The sequence below is a fragment of the Exophiala spinifera genome (assembly GCF_000836115.1).
Source record: "Exophiala spinifera strain CBS 89968 unplaced genomic scaffold supercont1.5, whole genome shotgun sequence".
Lineage (NCBI taxonomy): Eukaryota > Fungi > Ascomycota > Eurotiomycetes > Chaetothyriales > Herpotrichiellaceae > Exophiala > Exophiala spinifera.
In genome coordinates, this window is record NW_015622517.1 from 2580511 (window position 1) to 2597559 (window position 17049).

Below are 17049 nucleotides of genomic sequence, written 5' to 3' on the forward strand. Positions count from 1 at the left end.
AGCCAATCACCACTACCACCACTCCTGCATGGGGTGACTGGACCACCACCACCACACCGGTCAAGCCAATCACCACTACCACCACTCCTGCATGGGGTGACTGGACCACCACCACCACACCGGTCAAGCCAATCACCACAACCCCTGCTTCGCAATGGGGTGACTGGACCACAACCACCACACCAGTCAAGCCAACCACCACAACCCCTGCTTCGCAATGGGGTGACTGGACCACCACCACTAAGCCGGCCGCTTCTTCCCAATGGGGAGACTGGAAGCCTAGCAGCTCTGCCCCGGCCCCTGTACAGTCCTCCTCGCAGTGGAATGACTGGAAGCCAAGCAGTTCCGTGCCTGCTCCTAAGCCGACGACAGTTGCACCGGCTAGCTCGGGCTGGAACGATTGGAAGCCAACGACCACCACTACCCCAGCCTGTGTCCCAAGCACCGTTTACATTACTGTCACGGTAACTCCAACTACCACAACTACAACCACAACCACAAGCAGCTGGACCACAAGCACCACTGCGTCTGCAGGCTGGGGTGACTGGCACGGTGGAAACTACAACAAGGGCGGAAACTAGGCCGCTCACTTTCTGATGGGCGCTCTGGACCAAGAGTAACATGATGGTTGATGAATGAAAATATTTTCTGCATATGCATAGAAGGGTAATGGGGGTTTGTTTGGTACTCTACATCACTAGCCTGCTGGAATATAGTCGCGGCTAGAGTCATTCCTTAATGTTTAAGTCAAATAATTGATTGATCAATGAGAGAACGAGAATTGATCGGTAATGGGCTCTCACCAAAACTTTATAAACACTTGTTTTTGGTTCATGCATGTTGAATACATACGTCCAGCAATTGAATCTGGTACTCAGTCTTTAGCTGCTCAATAAAAGTGCTAACTTACCCTAAAACTTTGGCTTAAGATCCACTGTCCGATTTGGGTCTGTATATATTACTCAGCTTTCTCGTGGCCTTCGTAGGTGGCTACGAATCTACCTAGATGCAGAGGCTTTAGGGACATTCCATACCCTACACGTCCAGGCAGGTTGTGGGGATCGGGATGTGGTATATCCGGAAGATCGATTACGTCATCCATGGTGTCAAATAGGCTACCATCTACTTTTGCTTTCGTAGGGTCCAAAAACCAGAGCACAACACAACATCGGCCATGGTGGCACCAACATAGCGATCCACCCAGCCATGACGAGCGCGTGGGTTCAATGTGTCTCTTTTAAGTATGCCGCCTCGGAAACGCCAGACCGCTAGCAGGACAACTACGCGAAAGACGCGTCAGTCCGCGCGGCATAACAGCGACGCTTCAGACGATGGCATCCCCGCAGTGTACGGTGAGATGCTCGCTGAAGCTGCACGCGAGGAGCAGACAAGATCTTTAAGTTCGAGGCCCTCGAAGAGGAGGAAGCTGAGTGAAGAGCCATCATCAGGAATCGGCCTCGATTTTAATCTGTTCGGTCCTGATGACAACGTAGCTGATGCTAATGTGGCAGCCAACAATGTTCCCGAAAATTTGCAGCAGACTGTGTATGATGAGTTCGAGGGCTCGGAAGAATCAGACGTTGAGTTTGAGGACGTTGACCTAGATGCACCACCGGAAGAACCAGACGTAGGTGCGCATTCACGCCAGAGCCGCTTTGAGCTCGATCTATCAAAAACAAATCTCGATGCACCACGTCGTACCACGCCACGCCGAAAGCCCGTGAGCCCTGCAGAACGAAAGCTCCGTCTAGAGGTTCACAAAGCGCATCTACTTTGTCTACTGGGTCATTTGAGCTGCCGTAACAGGTGGTGTGAGAGTCCATCGGTCCAGTCTATTCTGAAGCCACTCGTCCCCAAAAAGGTGACCTCTCTACTTCATGTAGACGATTCCAAACCCCAATATCAACGAAACCATTCGTTCATGAAAGGAATCGAAGAAGTATGTGCGTTATGGAAATTACAATGGGAAGTTACAGTCAGGGGCATGCGTCGAGCACATTGGAAGGACGATGTGGACGTTCTAAAGGAGAGCGATGATGCTGAAGACCTGATAGACTTTGACGATTTCAGAGCCGCAGCACACTCACGCTCTGGCTCGCGTGACTTGGGAGCTCAGCTCTGTTGCGCATTACTTCGCTCAATCGCTGTCGACGCTAGATTGGTATGCTCACTTCAGGTTCTGCCCTTCTCCGGTGTCGCCAAAGGTCAGAGTACCATGAAACCCAAACCGCAATACTATCATGCTCCAGCTCAAGATTATACTTCAATGGGAGGCACTACCACAATCATGCAGTCTGAAAGAAGCATTTCGCCTAAGAAGAAGAAAAAGATTGTCGATTCTCCATATCCCATATTTTGGGTCGAAGCATACTCTCCATCGATAGCAACATGGATCCCTCTTGACCCCCTCGTCCGCGGCACCATCAACAAACCAAAGAGAGGCTTCGAGCCACCAGCGTCCGACCAGTTGAACAATATGACCTACGTGATTGCGTTCGAGGATGATGGCTCCGCCAAAGACGTGACGAGGCGGTATACAGAATGGTACCATGCCAAGACACGCAAGCAGAGAGTAGAGAGCACGAAGGGCGGAGAAGAGTGGTGGGACAGGACAATGCGGACATTCCGGAAGCCGTTTGAAGAAGACCGAGACGTGATTGAGGATGTCTTTCTGAACAAACGGACGCAAAACGAGCCCATGCCGCGCAACGTGCAAGATTTCAAAGGTCACCCCGTCTATGTCCTTGAGCGACATCTGCGCATGAACGAAGTCATACACCCTAAGCACGAGGTGGGCAAAGTCAGTGCTGGACCTAGCAAGAACGCAAAGCTGGAAAGTGTCTATCGCAGACGTGATGTACATCTGTGTCGTACCGCCGATGCTTGGTACCGACGAGGAAAAGATGTCAACGAAGGAGAACAGCCTTTAAAACGTGTCTTGTCCAAGAAGAGGCACAATCACCCGTTGGCAGAGCCTGGCGAAGATTTGGATGATGGTGCGGATGCAGATGGACGACAAGAAGGCGCCCCCTTGTACGCAGACTACCAGACCAGCTTCTATCAACCACCTCCAGTGGTCGACGGCAAGGTCCCAAAGAACGGATATGGTAATTTGGATGTGTACGTTCCCACGATGATTCCAGCCGGTGCTGTTCATATACGCCACCCTCTCGCTGCTCAATCTGCTCGGGTTCTTGGAATTGACTACGCTGATGCAGTGACCGGGTTTGAGTTCAAAGGCCGACAAGGAACAGCGGTGATTGATGGCGTGGTTGTCAGTCTAGACATGACAAGCGCCGTGATCAGTGTGATTGAAGGGCTAGAATCTCAAGCCAGTGACGAAGCGGAAGCTGAGCGAAGCCGGGTAGTCCTTGGTCTGTGGAAGAGGTGGCTTCAGGCTTTACGCGTGCGAGAGCGAGTCCATCGAGACTATGGGAACAGTGATGAAGAATCTGGAGACAAAGCCGACGAATATGACGACGAAGATTATGAAGAAAAAACAGAAGATGATGGTGGCGGCTTCGTCCCTGAGGCTGCAGAGCAGGGCCAGCCGAGTGCCAAGTTTCCCGGCGCAGACACTGAAGCAGTTTTGGCAAGGTTGAAGCCTATCGATCAGCTCTTGCCTCCCGAAGTGATACATCAGGACATTGTCATTGTCAGGTCGCCTCATAAAATGGCATCTCCCTGGAGTGAAGAACGTGGGAATCAGTCTAGATCTAATGCGATATCTCTTTCCAGAGGTGAATATGAGGGTGACGATGGAGACGAAGGTCAAGGCGGTGGTTTCATCGTCGAAGACGAGGACGGTGCGAATGGCACAGAATCTCTTTTCGAAGACGATGATGCTAATTCTGGTGGGGGATTCATCCTGGAAGACGAAGGTGAACTAAATGAAGGGACAAATACAAACCCACAAATGACGTTAGGCCAGCCTCAGCTACACAAGCGTCGCCCTACTCCTGATGCAAACGCCAGCGAAAACGGAGGCGGTTTCCTCCACGGAGACGAGAAAGACACGGATCCAACATTGCCTTATCATGTTGTCTCTATGGACTCACGACAAGAAATCCATCGTAAAACCGAATTTCAACAAGATACTACCGGATCTCAACAAGAGTCACCTGTATCTCCCTCTGGCACAGCAACCGCAGACGCGGCAGATCCAAGTATGAACAATACCACAGCAGAACCTTTGAGGGAAAAGCCAGAAGCAGAGACGGAGCCTAAAGCACTGCCTAACCCCGAGATACTTGACCCCGAGGTGGGTACGAAGCGAATCGAGACTGACTCCAATAATAGTCCACTCTCACAAACGTCGCTTCTCTCTCATGATCCAGATGAAGAAGATGCCGAGCCAGACTGGATAGTTGATAGTTTGGGATGATTTATAGAACGGCGCCCGTATATACCTTGGCACTGGATAGCATGTACAATTTCCCTTGTGACCAGGATCTGTCTGTCTTCTAGCTAGCTTGTAACATTCTCGGAGTTTCTTTTCAAGGTCCACGCAGAGGAGGCTTCACCCACCTGGTAGTCCAGCCAGATAGTCAGGCCACGAGTGTGAATTAGGTAAGCAAGGCTTGTTTTGAGGTCTCCAACCAACTTGCGGAGTAAATTCATCAGTGTGAACACGTTTCGGAGCGGGCTACTCGTGATCGTCCCCTTCAACGCCTTCCTCTCTGGCAACCAGGAAATCCTTCTTCGACAATATTCTGCCCTAGCTCCAGATTCTGACTCCTGTATCCTTACCCTTCTACAGAAGTGTCGACTCATCTCGCGCAACAACAACAACCATGGCTTCGACAGAAGATGCCCTCGAAACCTACACTCACCTTCCACTCCAGATCGACCCACAAACGAAACAAATCTCTATCCTTTCGACGGACCAGACGCTACAGGACGCTGTGGCGCAGGTCAACAGCCTCCATTCCGCAATGAAGGCCCTCGAAACCCCCAACAATGTTCCTCCGCCCCCGCTTCCCGTCCATCCCAAACGGTCAGCCAACATTCAAAAACTGCGAGACACCGCTGCACAGTCATCCCGAAAGGGAAACCACGAGGACGCCATCCGACTCCTCGGTGTAGCCATTGACATGGCAGCTGCCAGGCCCGGCTGGGAGCCCATGGGTCTTGCCAGAGAAGAGCTGGCCTTGATGTATCTCTCTCGCGCCGCTGCGAATGCCGGCGTTCAAAAGTTTCCAGAAGGCCTCAAGGATGCGGAATGCAGCCTCGAATGCAAAAGAGGTCCCAGCCAGGGTCCCAACGGCGAAAGAATCCCCGGTAACCCGAAAGCCTATATCGTCGGTGGCAGGTGCCTCATGGAGATGGGACGGTGGAGTGACGCGGTCGAGTGGCTGGAGCGAGGCATCGAGATCGAAGGCACCGATGGAGACGATGGGAGAGAACTTACAAGACAACTGGCAGACGCAAAGAGTCATCTTCCGAAGAAGGATTGAAGGGGGGAATTCCGGCTTGCAACATCACCCGCGCACACCTGCCTATAACCCCGTTCGTGACTGTGACCGCAACAAGCACACCCCCTCCAAACAGCAGGGTTCATTGTACGAGTCTCTCCGTTCCTCGGAAGTAATGCCAGGCCCTCATGCATTAAGGCCTAGGAACGCAGCATTGCATCTGGACCGCTGTTCTACACCACTGTCTCCAAGCACAAGACCGAGCCTCCCAGGACACATATTGAAAGGCGACGATGCATACATCAACTGGCTACCCACCTATCAATCGAGGTCTCCGTTCCAGTAGAACCACTCCGTCCTCCTCTCAAGAACATAGCCCACCTCGAGCCACGCTTTTCGTGATCCGTGCGGAGTTCAGGGTGGCAGGAGACGTCTTACCTCAGGGCTCTTTTCGGGGTCTCCTGATAACGGCTACGGAAGGAGCAATGTTGAGCATACTAGGCACAAGACCCGGGAGCGTGCTTCTACATGACGGCCCTCGAGAATTGGCTGGTCAGGGGATTCGGAATGAAGACCTCTGAGCTGAGTCTATCTGCGCAACTACGTGGAGTTGAAGGATTGCTGCGGCTTGTCTACCTGGGTAGTCTGTCAAGGGTGAAAATCCTCACCCGTCTGCGATGACAGCTTGTTGGATGGGCCTCTACTTTAGAGTAGTAAGAGTAATACTAGATGTGTCACGTCAGCATTGATCGAGGATACGGAGGATAATAGTAGCTGGGCAACGCACATTATGCTCGAGGAGTTCTCAGTCTTCAATCACAGAGATCCCATGGTTCGTCTTCCACCATTCCTCTCTCGTCAGAACTTCAAACGGTTATGCTCGAAGCTGGGCAAGATCTCCTTTACATTCAAAATAAATAAGAGCTACCAAAGGAACCCCGGCGGCTCGGTTACTGGTCATGGAGAGTATGGTCTTTGTGTGATATGATTGAGGAAGGCATTCGACTATTGTATATTACAGCGTGGAACAAATAAGGCGTTCATGGACACACTAGTTGGCACGTTAGTTCAAAGGTTTGCGCAAGGTTTTGTTGCTCGTAAGCAAAGTTTATTCTTTGATTTCGCCGAAGCAAGAGCATTAGGGAGCTGAGAGACTACAACACCCACAGCACACCTTGAAAGGCACTGTAATCCGTAGTCGAATAATACTTCCGCCCTTAACCACACCTGGACCCGTTGGGTACGTAAAGCCAGGGGTATTTCAGCACTCTCTTGTCCAGCTTCTCTCTCACCATGTTCATTCAACTTTTCTTCCATCGTGCTGTAGCTTCAACTCATACACAGAGGGACCAGAAATGTACTTCTCTACCTCTTCTCCTATGCCGTGGAACTGACTTTCGGTTTCAAGCATTCCGACCTCACGGTGTTCAGACGTTCATGATTCCATAGCCGAGTTCAGGTACCCCGTCCTTATGGCAGATGAGTTTGTGGTCTTTCCAGTTCGCCTGCTGGCATCCTTTGCTGCAGTACCAAACTTCCTTGCAACGACCGCATTTCATGAGAACTTGCGGCTTGAGGTCCTGATTGATATGGCCGCAGTAAAAGCAGCTAGCGTCAACAAGGTTAGCTCTTATCCGACATCAGGAGGGAGGCGATAACATGCCTAGGTCCATAGAAGTCTCGTGGCTCGCCATCTCGGTAGTGACCGAGGGCAGCAAGAAACTGTGCTTTGCCTGGGTCACGAAATCCAAGGTCACAGATTGGCAGACGGTACCCATTAGCACTTGAGACCTTGTCTACCGCCTGACGAAGGTATGTCATGTTCTCCGGAGAAATTCTCAGACCTGCCTCCATCATCACGGCCCCAAGTATGACAGTAGGATATTCGTCTCCAGCCAACAAGGGGTGTCTATTCTGACGAGAATCTTCAAACAACTCATCGCTGATGGTGTTGACATGATCACGAAGCTTTTGGGAAGGTTCACTCAGTTGTTTGTTCATCCTGCACATTCTTTCCATGAGTTCTTCTAGATGTCCTTCCTCGAAAGCGATAGATTTGGCCTTGAGTTTGTTTTCGATGGCGTGGACGACATCTCCCTTCAGATCCAAATCATAGTCTCCCTCGAACATCCCTGTAAAGGAGTCAGTGGAGGCTGATATCGGCATTGAGCGTGAGGGCTTACGATGGCCCCAACGACCCATGATTCCGACGAGTGGTTGAGCAAACTTTTCTCGAATGGCTGCGGCGGAGAGATGGTGGTGAAGAGATGGAAAGTTGAGTAGGCCGATCGGTTTGAGTGGAAGATTCAAGAGAGATGATCAGGAAAAAGCAGGATGATGAAAGCAACTGCGAAGAAAGAGGGTTGGTTGTGAAAGAAGGTGAATGGAGGAGGGGCAGAAGGCACAGTGAAGCTCCTTCCCTGCAGCACATTTACTTACTGACCCTCTGCCTCTGATGGAAGAGTCCTTTGTCGTTCCAGGTAAGAAGTTCCCTGCAAGCAAACCTGTGCAAGGTTATCCCAGTTCAAAGGCTGTGTCAGAGCGAAGAAACCAAGTCGTGCTACAGCCTACATTGCTCTCTCCTTTCGACCCCCCTTGGAAGTAGTTTCGATCTCAGCCGCTGAGGTGAGTTCCTCTTCTCTGCCATAAATCACCAAGCCAACAAAGTCGACGCACCACCTCCATTCTTCCAAAAGGGACCGCTTGCAGGCGAGCACCAAACTGGAGTGACGGATGATGGCACGAACATTGCGTCCTGCTGACTCGGGGGTGAGTATCTCATCGCAGCAGCATCGCAGCAGCGCGATAGACTAGTCGCCACTGTCACAGCTATCTGTTGTTAACCCGAAGAGAACACATCAGCAATTATGAGCCCGCTTTCGCCGCCTGAAAGCGGCTTTCGGGTTGAGCTCTTGAAGATATCTCAGCCTTTTGACGGTCGATGGATGTCAAACTGCACCCATTACACCAACGTTCTGCTCCTGTGCCCTACCTTGAACAGTCATTGATGGCGTTGACAGGTTCCATCAGCTTTGCATTCTCTCCACTTGCCAACAGCAAGGGATATTTGCGGGCCTTCTCCCAAGTATCACTGGCAGACTCAAGTAGCATACCTGGGATGTTTTTGGCAGCCCGAACTCGCGTATGTTCGAGATTGAGAAGCATATACCGACGAGAATTGAATCGACTTCAAACGCAATCCAGTGGCTCCAGTACTTGTCCTCGTTGCCAGCTTCAGAGTGGCCGGCAACTATCCAGAATCAGCAACCATCTCATGATGGATCCGACCGCATCTTCCTATCCACAAACAGCTGTTTTGTCTTCATGCAATAAGCTGAAAAAGCAATATTTTCAGTATGCTTGAAGGCAAGGCTGGCTTCGAACAACAGCGAACCGGTAAAGAAAGGTTGGTAGATGGAAAGGTAGTTCTGGCCTACGAAGGTTCCGAAGATAATCCTAGGAAAACGTTGATCATATCAGAGATGGCGTAGAACTATGCGTAGTCTGTGACATTACGTATCAATCACACTTGAGATACTTTAGCAACAGCACAAGGGTGACTACAGGTACCTTTGCGCGCGTCTCGGATTTTGAGACCTCGGCATCGCTCTAAGCCAAATTAGCACAAACCCCAACCCCGATCCTAACTACCACTAACTCGTGGATGTCTACAGTATCCCATCAATGAACAAGACCTTTCCTCTACTTTATCGTGTCAGGTAGAGACTCGAAACAGTACTCGGCTATGTTGACAGCGGCTTGGAAAGGGGCGGTGAAGGTGGGCTTGCGGGGAGCGGCAAGCAAACGCGTCTTGTGAAAAATCTTCAAACCAGGACAACACATAGCGTTAACGGGTAGATACTCTAGAGCTGTGGGCTTGGGTTGAGTTATCAGTGCTGCAAAGTTCGGAAGACATTTCTGAGAGACAGGTTGTTCGCCACAAGAGTCGAGGCTGGGTCTCACATCCGTGCCGAATCGATGTAAGTCTGTTCGATAAGCAACCATGCAATCAAACGCTACGAAGGATCCAGCCCAGAGCCCTCCAGTTGAAGGTGGATTGGAGAAACTCAAGGCTGAATATGCGACAGCCTTTGAAGAAAACCAGGCAGCTCAACGCAAGTACAAAGACGCGGTCGCCGAACGACGGAGACGTAGTCAACCTAGCGATAGAGACGTCCAAGATTCAGATAATGATGCCAGGACGTTGCTCAATAGACACATCGAGTTACGGAGTCTGCAGAAGAAGAACACTTCCCTCGTTGTGCTGAAGGACGAGCTGGAAAAGATTAAAAGTTCGCGTCACTTGGTCACATGGGAAGTCCGACCACCTGCTACTCAAGAACACCTCGCTGTGACGTCCGATGTTGGACACGACATCGGCGTGCTTGAGGAAACGCTAAAGAGGCATGTCAAGGCTCTCGAAATGGCTGTTGTCCATGCTCATTTTGAAGCAAAAGCTGAGAGGGCAAAGCTGGACGAAGCCAGAGAGAGGGCGCAGTCGGGTGAATATGGCGTTGTTCCTGAGCAGCGGGTTCGGGCGATGTTGACCACACGACGGTATCTGACGACATGGCTCGAGGAGAGCTTGGAGAAGTGTCAAAACGATGTCGGTCCGCATGGCGACAGCAACAAGGCTGTTCAGGAGCCTGACGACCAGAACGGAGTTGCCGTCACGGATGAAATGATTGACGAACAATATGAACGGTATCTAACTGCACGAAAGCGAGTTATTGAGGCTGTCGACAAGCTCAGGGCTCCTCTACCTCCGAATGAAGCGGATGACAGTGAGCGGCAAACACACAAGGGGGACGACGACAGTACCATGGGCCCAAAGGCGTCCAGTGGCGTCGCTATGCTCAACAATATTGAGAAGAATCTGCTCCCAAGTTTACAACAGCACTCTGTTGTGAAGGCATATCTCACATTGACACGAGAACAGCTCGACAGCGAACTACGAGCGACGACGAATATGCTGGACAAACTTAGTGACGAGAGCCAACTTTTGCAGGCATTTCCTATTCTTGCTCGGTCGGGAAGGTTCGAGCATGCTGCTTCCATCATTGGGCCCAAATCTGAGGCTCGAGAAGAGCGTGATGGCGACGAAGTGACACGGCGTATGAAACCGTGGCTTTTCGCAGCGGAAGCAGCCGATGTCACGTTGTCAAGTCATCGGGAGACTCAGTTGGGTCAGGGAAGGGAGGCAATGCACTCTGTATCGCAAAGTCTTGCTGAATTAAGCCTCCTGAGGGAGGCAACCTGAAGAAGTCAAGCTCGATGACACTTTTGTGCTATAAGTACAGTACATGAGGACAAGTTGATCGAGTACCCGGCTTTACTGCATTTCATTCTGAGCAAAAAAGAAGTTGGCGCCCACAACCCTCAAATCATTTTCTTCGGCCCAATCTCGCACCCCGTGTCGAACCTTACCGTACCCCCAGTGCTTACGGTCCTTTGGTGCCTTCAGATCTGACGACTCTCCTACCAAAAGGACGAATACATAACGATGAGCTCCGGTCTTTGGCGGCGGACTCGGAGGCAAGTACTCCATGATTTCTCCTGGTTTGGCGTTGTGGGTTTCCGGGGGCGGTCCAGGGGTCGGTGTGGTCAAATTGGTCAGGATCCAGTGGCACATTTCGCTCCATTTAGGCTTATCGCGGGACTTTGCATCTGGATCGGTCAGAACGAGGGTGAAGGTTGAGCTCTTCGCTTCGACGGAATGAGGCTTAAGGGAGAAGAAGTTGAAGACTGGCCGCTTAGAGACAGCATCCACGGGAATATCATTGCCGAGGACGACTTTGTCGTGGGTGGAAGGATAGTTCACTTCGATGTAGTATGAAGGTTCGAAATCGTCGAGGACATCCCCAATGACCTCGTTTGCGATAAGTGTGTCTCGGATGCTGGAAGTCTGGGAGAAGTCGGGCTCTATGATGGTTGCGTCTGGGAAGTCCAAAATCTGTTGATCTCGGTGAACGGGTGAGGCTGTTGATGTTATTGCGGTGGCCAGAAGGAGGCAACCATATGCTAGACCTGTCGCCAGCATTATCTGCCAGGTGAGAGCACGTATCTTCAAGGGTTGGATGGACAAGTAGTGGTCAGCGTTCAATGTCTACGGTCTTACCAATGAGGCTTGAAAGATGTGAGGTTTGTGAGAACAAGTAGCAATGCCGTGACCATGTCGTAATGTGCCCTGCGATCCCCGCAGAAAGGACAAGCCTCGTTGGGCCTGGAGATGGAAGGACGAACTGCGGACACACTGTTGTAGAGAAGCGAGAACTTGCTCTTGTGATGCAACTACGTCAGGCCGCGGGTGGCTGCAACCCAGGTGTCTGACCGAATTACTTGGCAAGGTATCGTTCCGCAATCCACGTCAAAATCGCGAAGACATAGCAACTGTCAGACGGAGCAATTTCTCAAGCCACCCCAATCTCTCCCGATCGCAGCCTTTCTGCGCCTCCTGCGCGTTTTCTTCTACACCCCCAAAGTCCCAGGTACCGAATTCAAGTAAACATGTGCCTAGCCATCTAATCAACCAACTCACCAGGACCTCCTCTTTCCTTTCTTCTCTTCTTCAGCTTGTTTCCTGGCGAGACATTCTTTGTAACGCCCACTACTGATTTTCCACCAACCTTCCAACTCCAATTCGCCGTCGCGTCGCCAGCTTTCGTCTTGTGAAACGAGTCCGATCGGACACGGTCGTCGACAATGACCACCCTCGGCGATGACCTTCTCCGAACCGTCAACAAGCTCCAAGACCTGGTCTTCAATACCATTGGCAATGACTCTCTCGATCTTCCGCAGATAGTCGTCGTCGGCTCCCAGTCCTCGGGTAAATCTTCTGTTCTCGAAAATATCGTTGGACGGGACTTTCTCCCTCGGGGAAGTGGCATTGTCACACGTCGCCCTTTGATTCTACAGCTCATTAATATTCCTCCTGATGAAGACAGCGACGCTAACAACGACGAGGTCCATGTTCCGCACTCTGCTGCCAGCGTGGCCGAGCACGGAGAATGGGCAGAATTTCACCATATACCAGGTCGCAAGTTCTCGAACTTCAATCAAGTCCGTGCTGAGATCGAGAACGAGACAGCTAGAATAGCTGGCAACAACAAGGGCATCAACAGACAGCCCATCAACCTCAAGATCTTCTCTCCACATGTCCTCAATTTGACACTGGTCGATCTGCCCGGTTTGACCAAAGTTCCTATCGGTGATCAGCCTACAGACATCGAAAAGCAGACGAGAACCCTGATCTCCGAATACATCGCCAAACCAAACAGCATCATTCTTGCTGTCTCCCCTGCGAACGTCGACATCGTGAATTCCGAAGCCCTTAAGCTCGCGCGACATGTTGACCCAATGGGAAGAAGGACAATTGGTGTCCTGACAAAATTGGATCTTATGGATCATGGTACAAACGCCTTGGATATTCTGTCTGGTCGCGTGTATCCGCTAAAATTGGGCTTCATTGGTGTTGTGAATCGATCACAACAAGATATTCAAACCAACAAACCAATGTCCGAAGCCCTGAGGTCCGAAGCGGAATTCTTCAGGCATCACCCTGCATACCGAAACATGGCGACGCGGTGTGGAACACAGTACCTTGCAAAGACGCTAAACACCACCCTGATGGCCCACATTCGAGACAGACTTCCTGACATCAAGGCAAGACTAAATACACTGATGGGCCAGACGCAACAAGAGCTTGCAAGCTACGGCAGCAAGCAATTTGCAGGAAAAGAACATCGCGGTTCATTGATTCTGCAGCTGATGACTCGCTTCGCCAATGCCTTCATCTCGTCCATTGACGGCACGTCATCAGAAATTTCGACAAAAGAGCTTTGTGGTGGTGCTCGGATATATTACATCTTCAACTCGGTTTTTGGAAATTCGCTGGAAACTATTGATCCTACCCATAATCTCTCCGTCTTAGACATTCGGACGGCAATCCGAAACTCTACCGGTCCCCGACCAAGTTTGTTTGTTCCTGAACTGGCATTTGACCTTTTGGTGAAGCCTCAGATCAAACTCTTGGAGATTCCTAGTCAACGATGCGTCGAGTTGGTTTACGAAGAGTTGATCAAGATTTGCCATACTTGTGGATCAACGGAACTTTCAAGATTTCCAAAACTACAAGGCAAGCTTATCGAGGTTGTCTCGGATCTTCTCCGAGAACGTCTTGGCCCTGCCTCGAGCTACGTCGAATCTCTGATTGCAATTCAGCGAGCATATATCAACACCAATCATCCTAATTTCCTTGGAGCTGCAGCAGCCATGTCCTCTGTCATACAGAATAAGAATGAAAAGGATAAGAGAGCGGCCCAAGCAGAGGAACGACGAAAACGTGACAAGCAGCGAATGAAGCAGCTTGGCGGCGTCAATGGCACAGCCACCCCGGACGATGAGGAGGCCGAGCAAGACGACAAAGCAACCGCTCTGCCTGTTCGCAAGCATCCTGCCATGAGCCGAAGTATGTCTCCAGCCGTGGCACGAGAACGAGAAAATGGCTTTGGCAGCATATCTGCTGCCGCAGGAGGCACTGGTGGCGCTCGAGACTCTTTCCTAAACTACTTTTTCGGTAAAGAAAATGGTCTGCAATCGGGCCTACCCTCAATGCCACCAACGAACTCATCTGCTACTTCGAGACATGTCAGCCACAATGTGGAACCGAGCTTCAGTCAGAGTATCCGACGATCTGATAGGGGCAGCTTCACCGATCGATCACCTGCTTTCCCCCCTCCCATGAATGATGAATATGCACAATCAGAGTATGGCGAATCGACGTCACTATTCGTAAGTCTCTGCCGTTACCTAACTTTCTTTTTAGATTGTCACTAACTTGAGCTACAGCCCGAACAGTCGGCAGAACCGGTCCTGACTGATCGAGAAGCATTGGAAACCGAACTCATCCGCCGCCTCATTAGCTCTTACTTCAACATCGTCCGTGAGACGATTGCAGACCAGGTTCCCAAGGCCATCATGCATCTGCTCGTCAACCATAGCAGGGACGAAGTTCAGAATCGCCTGGTGAGCGAGCTGTACAAGGAAGAACTGTTTGGGGAGCTATTATATGAGGATGATGGCATCAAGAAAGAAAGAGAGAAGTGCGAGAAGTTGTTGGCTACGTATAAAGAGGCAGCCAAGATTGTGGGTGAGGTCCTATAGTCGACAATCGACGGCGCGCGGCAGACACGAGATGGAGGTGAAGGTGGAGGTGTGAAAGGTCGTGGTTGTTGTTGTTGTTGTGCACTGTTCGCAAAGAATCTCGACTTTGTTGATTGTCGTTGTTGATGCTCGGTCTCTACTCGACTAGACTTCTAACTCATCATTCGAAGAGCAGAAAGAGGAGAAAGAGAATACTCCGTACCTAAAGAAAGCAGGAAACAAAAGACATGACTTTGAAGATCTTTGGTCTTTGTTCAGTTGACCCCATGGATGTACTCTATGGCGTCTCATCATATCTTTTTCTTCGGTTGTGTCTCAATATCCCCGGCGTCCCACTGGCGCTGGTCTCTGCAAGTCTACTTGTACATGTATGTATGTATGGACAGAAAGGTAGTAGCAGGTCGTAGCTTTAGCTTTTCAGTGAGGGACTGACTGGGCTGGGCTGGGCAAGGCTAACTAACTAGTTGGGGGGGTGTCTGTAAATTGTGTTGCATATGTCATGAAAGCAAGAATGAAATAAAAAAATCAAACCACAAACAAGGTATAACGAACGTCGCGGACGTCGTCAGGCGAGACGTTGATGGTTTCGTGGAATATAGAAGGAGATAACGTCTACTGGATACCTAACTAGTACATACGATGTGGACCGTCTGAGTGCACATTCCGTCTCGTTCGATACGGTACGTTCAAATACCTCGCGTCCCGCTTGCAGTGTATGTCCCTAGATATATATGTACGTCTCTTGAGACCCGTGACCACGTCAAACCCGGTCGGTATTCCGAGTCACTTGATTTCCGAAAGTTGGGCGGACGAATACTGTACGCGCTGAGGAGCGGTAGCAGCTACAGCAGCAGCAGTGGTGAGGGTTGATAGGAGTCAAAGTCGCGATGGGAAGAGACTGGACCTTGGCCTGTAGTGTGCCGTGCCGGGCTGAGCTGTATTGAACCGAACTGGACTGTGCTGCACTGAAGTGGAGGGACTGTTTCTGTGCTGTAATGGGACAGAAAAGAGTGCATGGGACGGCACGTTTGTGAACGGTTGATGAAACGAGAGGTCCGACGGCATGTACAGACAGTACCATCAATCTACGCCGTCCGATAGAATTTCAGATTCCGGTCGGAGATGATCAAAGTGGTGGGATGGTCATAGATGACTAGATGCTGTTCTCGTTTCGTAGACCGAATGTTCCTGAGACCTCCTCCCCTCCTCTGACATGATTGTAACGAGCGTAGCAGAAAGACGAACGAAAGTCCATCGTATAGGAAGGGTCGGTACACCTCTCTCCCCCGTCTTGGTGACTTATACCGGTATAGGTCAGACGTCGATCAACTCAGAGATGATCCACACGCATGCCACATGTAGTTCAATGTCGAGTTGGGAGAAGAGGGACAATTCAACTTTTCCGTTTGCCGTGGCCGCCATCTCGAGCATTTCTCGTCGTCGCGACCTCGCTCGGCGCTGGCGTAAACTGTACAAACTGAGCTACCGCGGCGGTTGGAAGCCTTGTCGACGACGTCAATGCTGGTTGCACAATGACATTCCGTATCGTGATGTCAGGGAGAATATGTGTCGTTGAAGAGAGTGGAACCGCAGAGCCACAAGGGACAGACGCGAAGAGGCACAACAGGACAGCGCACAGTGGTCGAAACAGCAGCATAATGTTCCGCGGTCGTGTTGCGTTGCTGAAAGTCGCTGGACAGTCTTGACAATATACTGCAAAAGTATGGATCGTTGATGCGTGATATCTGATATCGACTGGGAATCACCAGTCGGCTGTTTCTTTCAAAACCTCTACTTGCCTCTGAAGAAGGGCCGAGAGTGCGCCATTTCACCTTAATATACCTCGACTTCTGACAGAGCTTGCCAGCCGCCAAGATTGGGCACGGTAAGAGTTGCGCATTCGATGCCCGTGCTATCCGACAAGTGGGATTAATCGTTTTGGAGGACGACTCCATCCGAAGATCATGATCCCAGCTGTGGTAGTTCGACGGTCACAGACAGGTCACGGCTTGTCCTCGCTCCCACACTCCCCACGCTTCGACATGCCTGTCAGCTTAGCTCTCTTCGATATCGAGGGAAACTCGTCACGTTCCCTCCAACCACGGGAGATGGTGCGGACAAGTCTGCCGTGCGGGTTACACCTCGGTAGTTACACATTCAGTCCGACGATCAGTTCAGGCACACGGTCGGTGTGGCGGACGGCCTTTGAATGCTGGAGCGACGGTGGATTGCCGTCGACTTGAGACAAGTCGTCACACAAGGGCTTCCTATAATCGTCGTGTGTGACCCTGGTGTTGGGTACGGTGATTGGAGCGTAGAGGTCGAGGATGGATGCATGAAACGGGCCGTGAAACACTTCGCCAAAGGGGGCGCGGCCGTTTTCAGGTGGGTGCCGTCGCAAGGCTGTGCGAGCACGTGACAAGGCTGAGAGTTCAGAAAACCGTCACTATATCTTTTGTATTCAAGAAATCTG

The 17049-nt window shown here is 51.0% G+C and overlaps 6 protein-coding genes across 6 annotated transcripts; 4 read left to right on the forward strand and 2 right to left on the reverse strand.

Moving 5' to 3' along the window:
* Positions 1-1243: 1243 nt before the first annotated feature.
* Positions 1244-4384, forward strand: PV08_07500 (uncharacterized protein; the record flags this gene model as incomplete). Its single annotated transcript, XM_016381830.1, has 1 exon — positions 1244-4384. The coding sequence occupies one exon, from the start codon at positions 1244-1246 to the stop codon at positions 4382-4384; it is 3141 nt and encodes a 1046-aa protein (XP_016234932.1).
* Positions 4385-4793: 409 nt separating this feature from the next.
* Positions 4794-5456, forward strand: PV08_07501 (uncharacterized protein; the record flags this gene model as incomplete). The annotated part of the gene is made up of 1 exon (XM_016381831.1): positions 4794-5456. One exon carries the CDS (start codon positions 4794-4796, stop codon positions 5454-5456), a length of 663 nt encoding a protein of 220 aa, XP_016234933.1.
* Positions 5457-7037: 1581 nt separating this feature from the next.
* PV08_07502 (uncharacterized protein) lies at positions 7038-7616 on the reverse strand (the record flags this gene model as incomplete). The annotated part of the gene is made up of 2 exons (XM_016381832.1): positions 7038-7546; positions 7598-7616. The coding sequence occupies 2 exons, from the start codon at positions 7614-7616 to the stop codon at positions 7038-7040; spliced, it is 528 nt and encodes a 175-aa protein (XP_016234934.1).
* A 1801-nt stretch (positions 7617-9417) lies between these two features.
* Positions 9418-10674, forward strand: PV08_07503 (uncharacterized protein; the record flags this gene model as incomplete). The annotated part of the gene is made up of 1 exon (XM_016381833.1): positions 9418-10674. The coding sequence occupies one exon, from the start codon at positions 9418-9420 to the stop codon at positions 10672-10674; it is 1257 nt and encodes a 418-aa protein (XP_016234935.1).
* A 72-nt stretch (positions 10675-10746) lies between these two features.
* PV08_07504 (uncharacterized protein) lies at positions 10747-11454 on the reverse strand (the record flags this gene model as incomplete). The annotated part of the gene is made up of 1 exon (XM_016381834.1): positions 10747-11454. One exon carries the CDS (start codon positions 11452-11454, stop codon positions 10747-10749), a length of 708 nt encoding a protein of 235 aa, XP_016234936.1.
* Positions 11455-12116: 662 nt separating this feature from the next.
* PV08_07505 (uncharacterized protein) lies at positions 12117-14576 on the forward strand (the record flags this gene model as incomplete). The annotated part of the gene is made up of 2 exons (XM_016381835.1): positions 12117-14204; positions 14262-14576. 2 exons carry the CDS (start codon positions 12117-12119, stop codon positions 14574-14576), a joined length of 2403 nt encoding a protein of 800 aa, XP_016234937.1.
* Positions 14577-17049: the final 2473 nt, after the last annotated feature.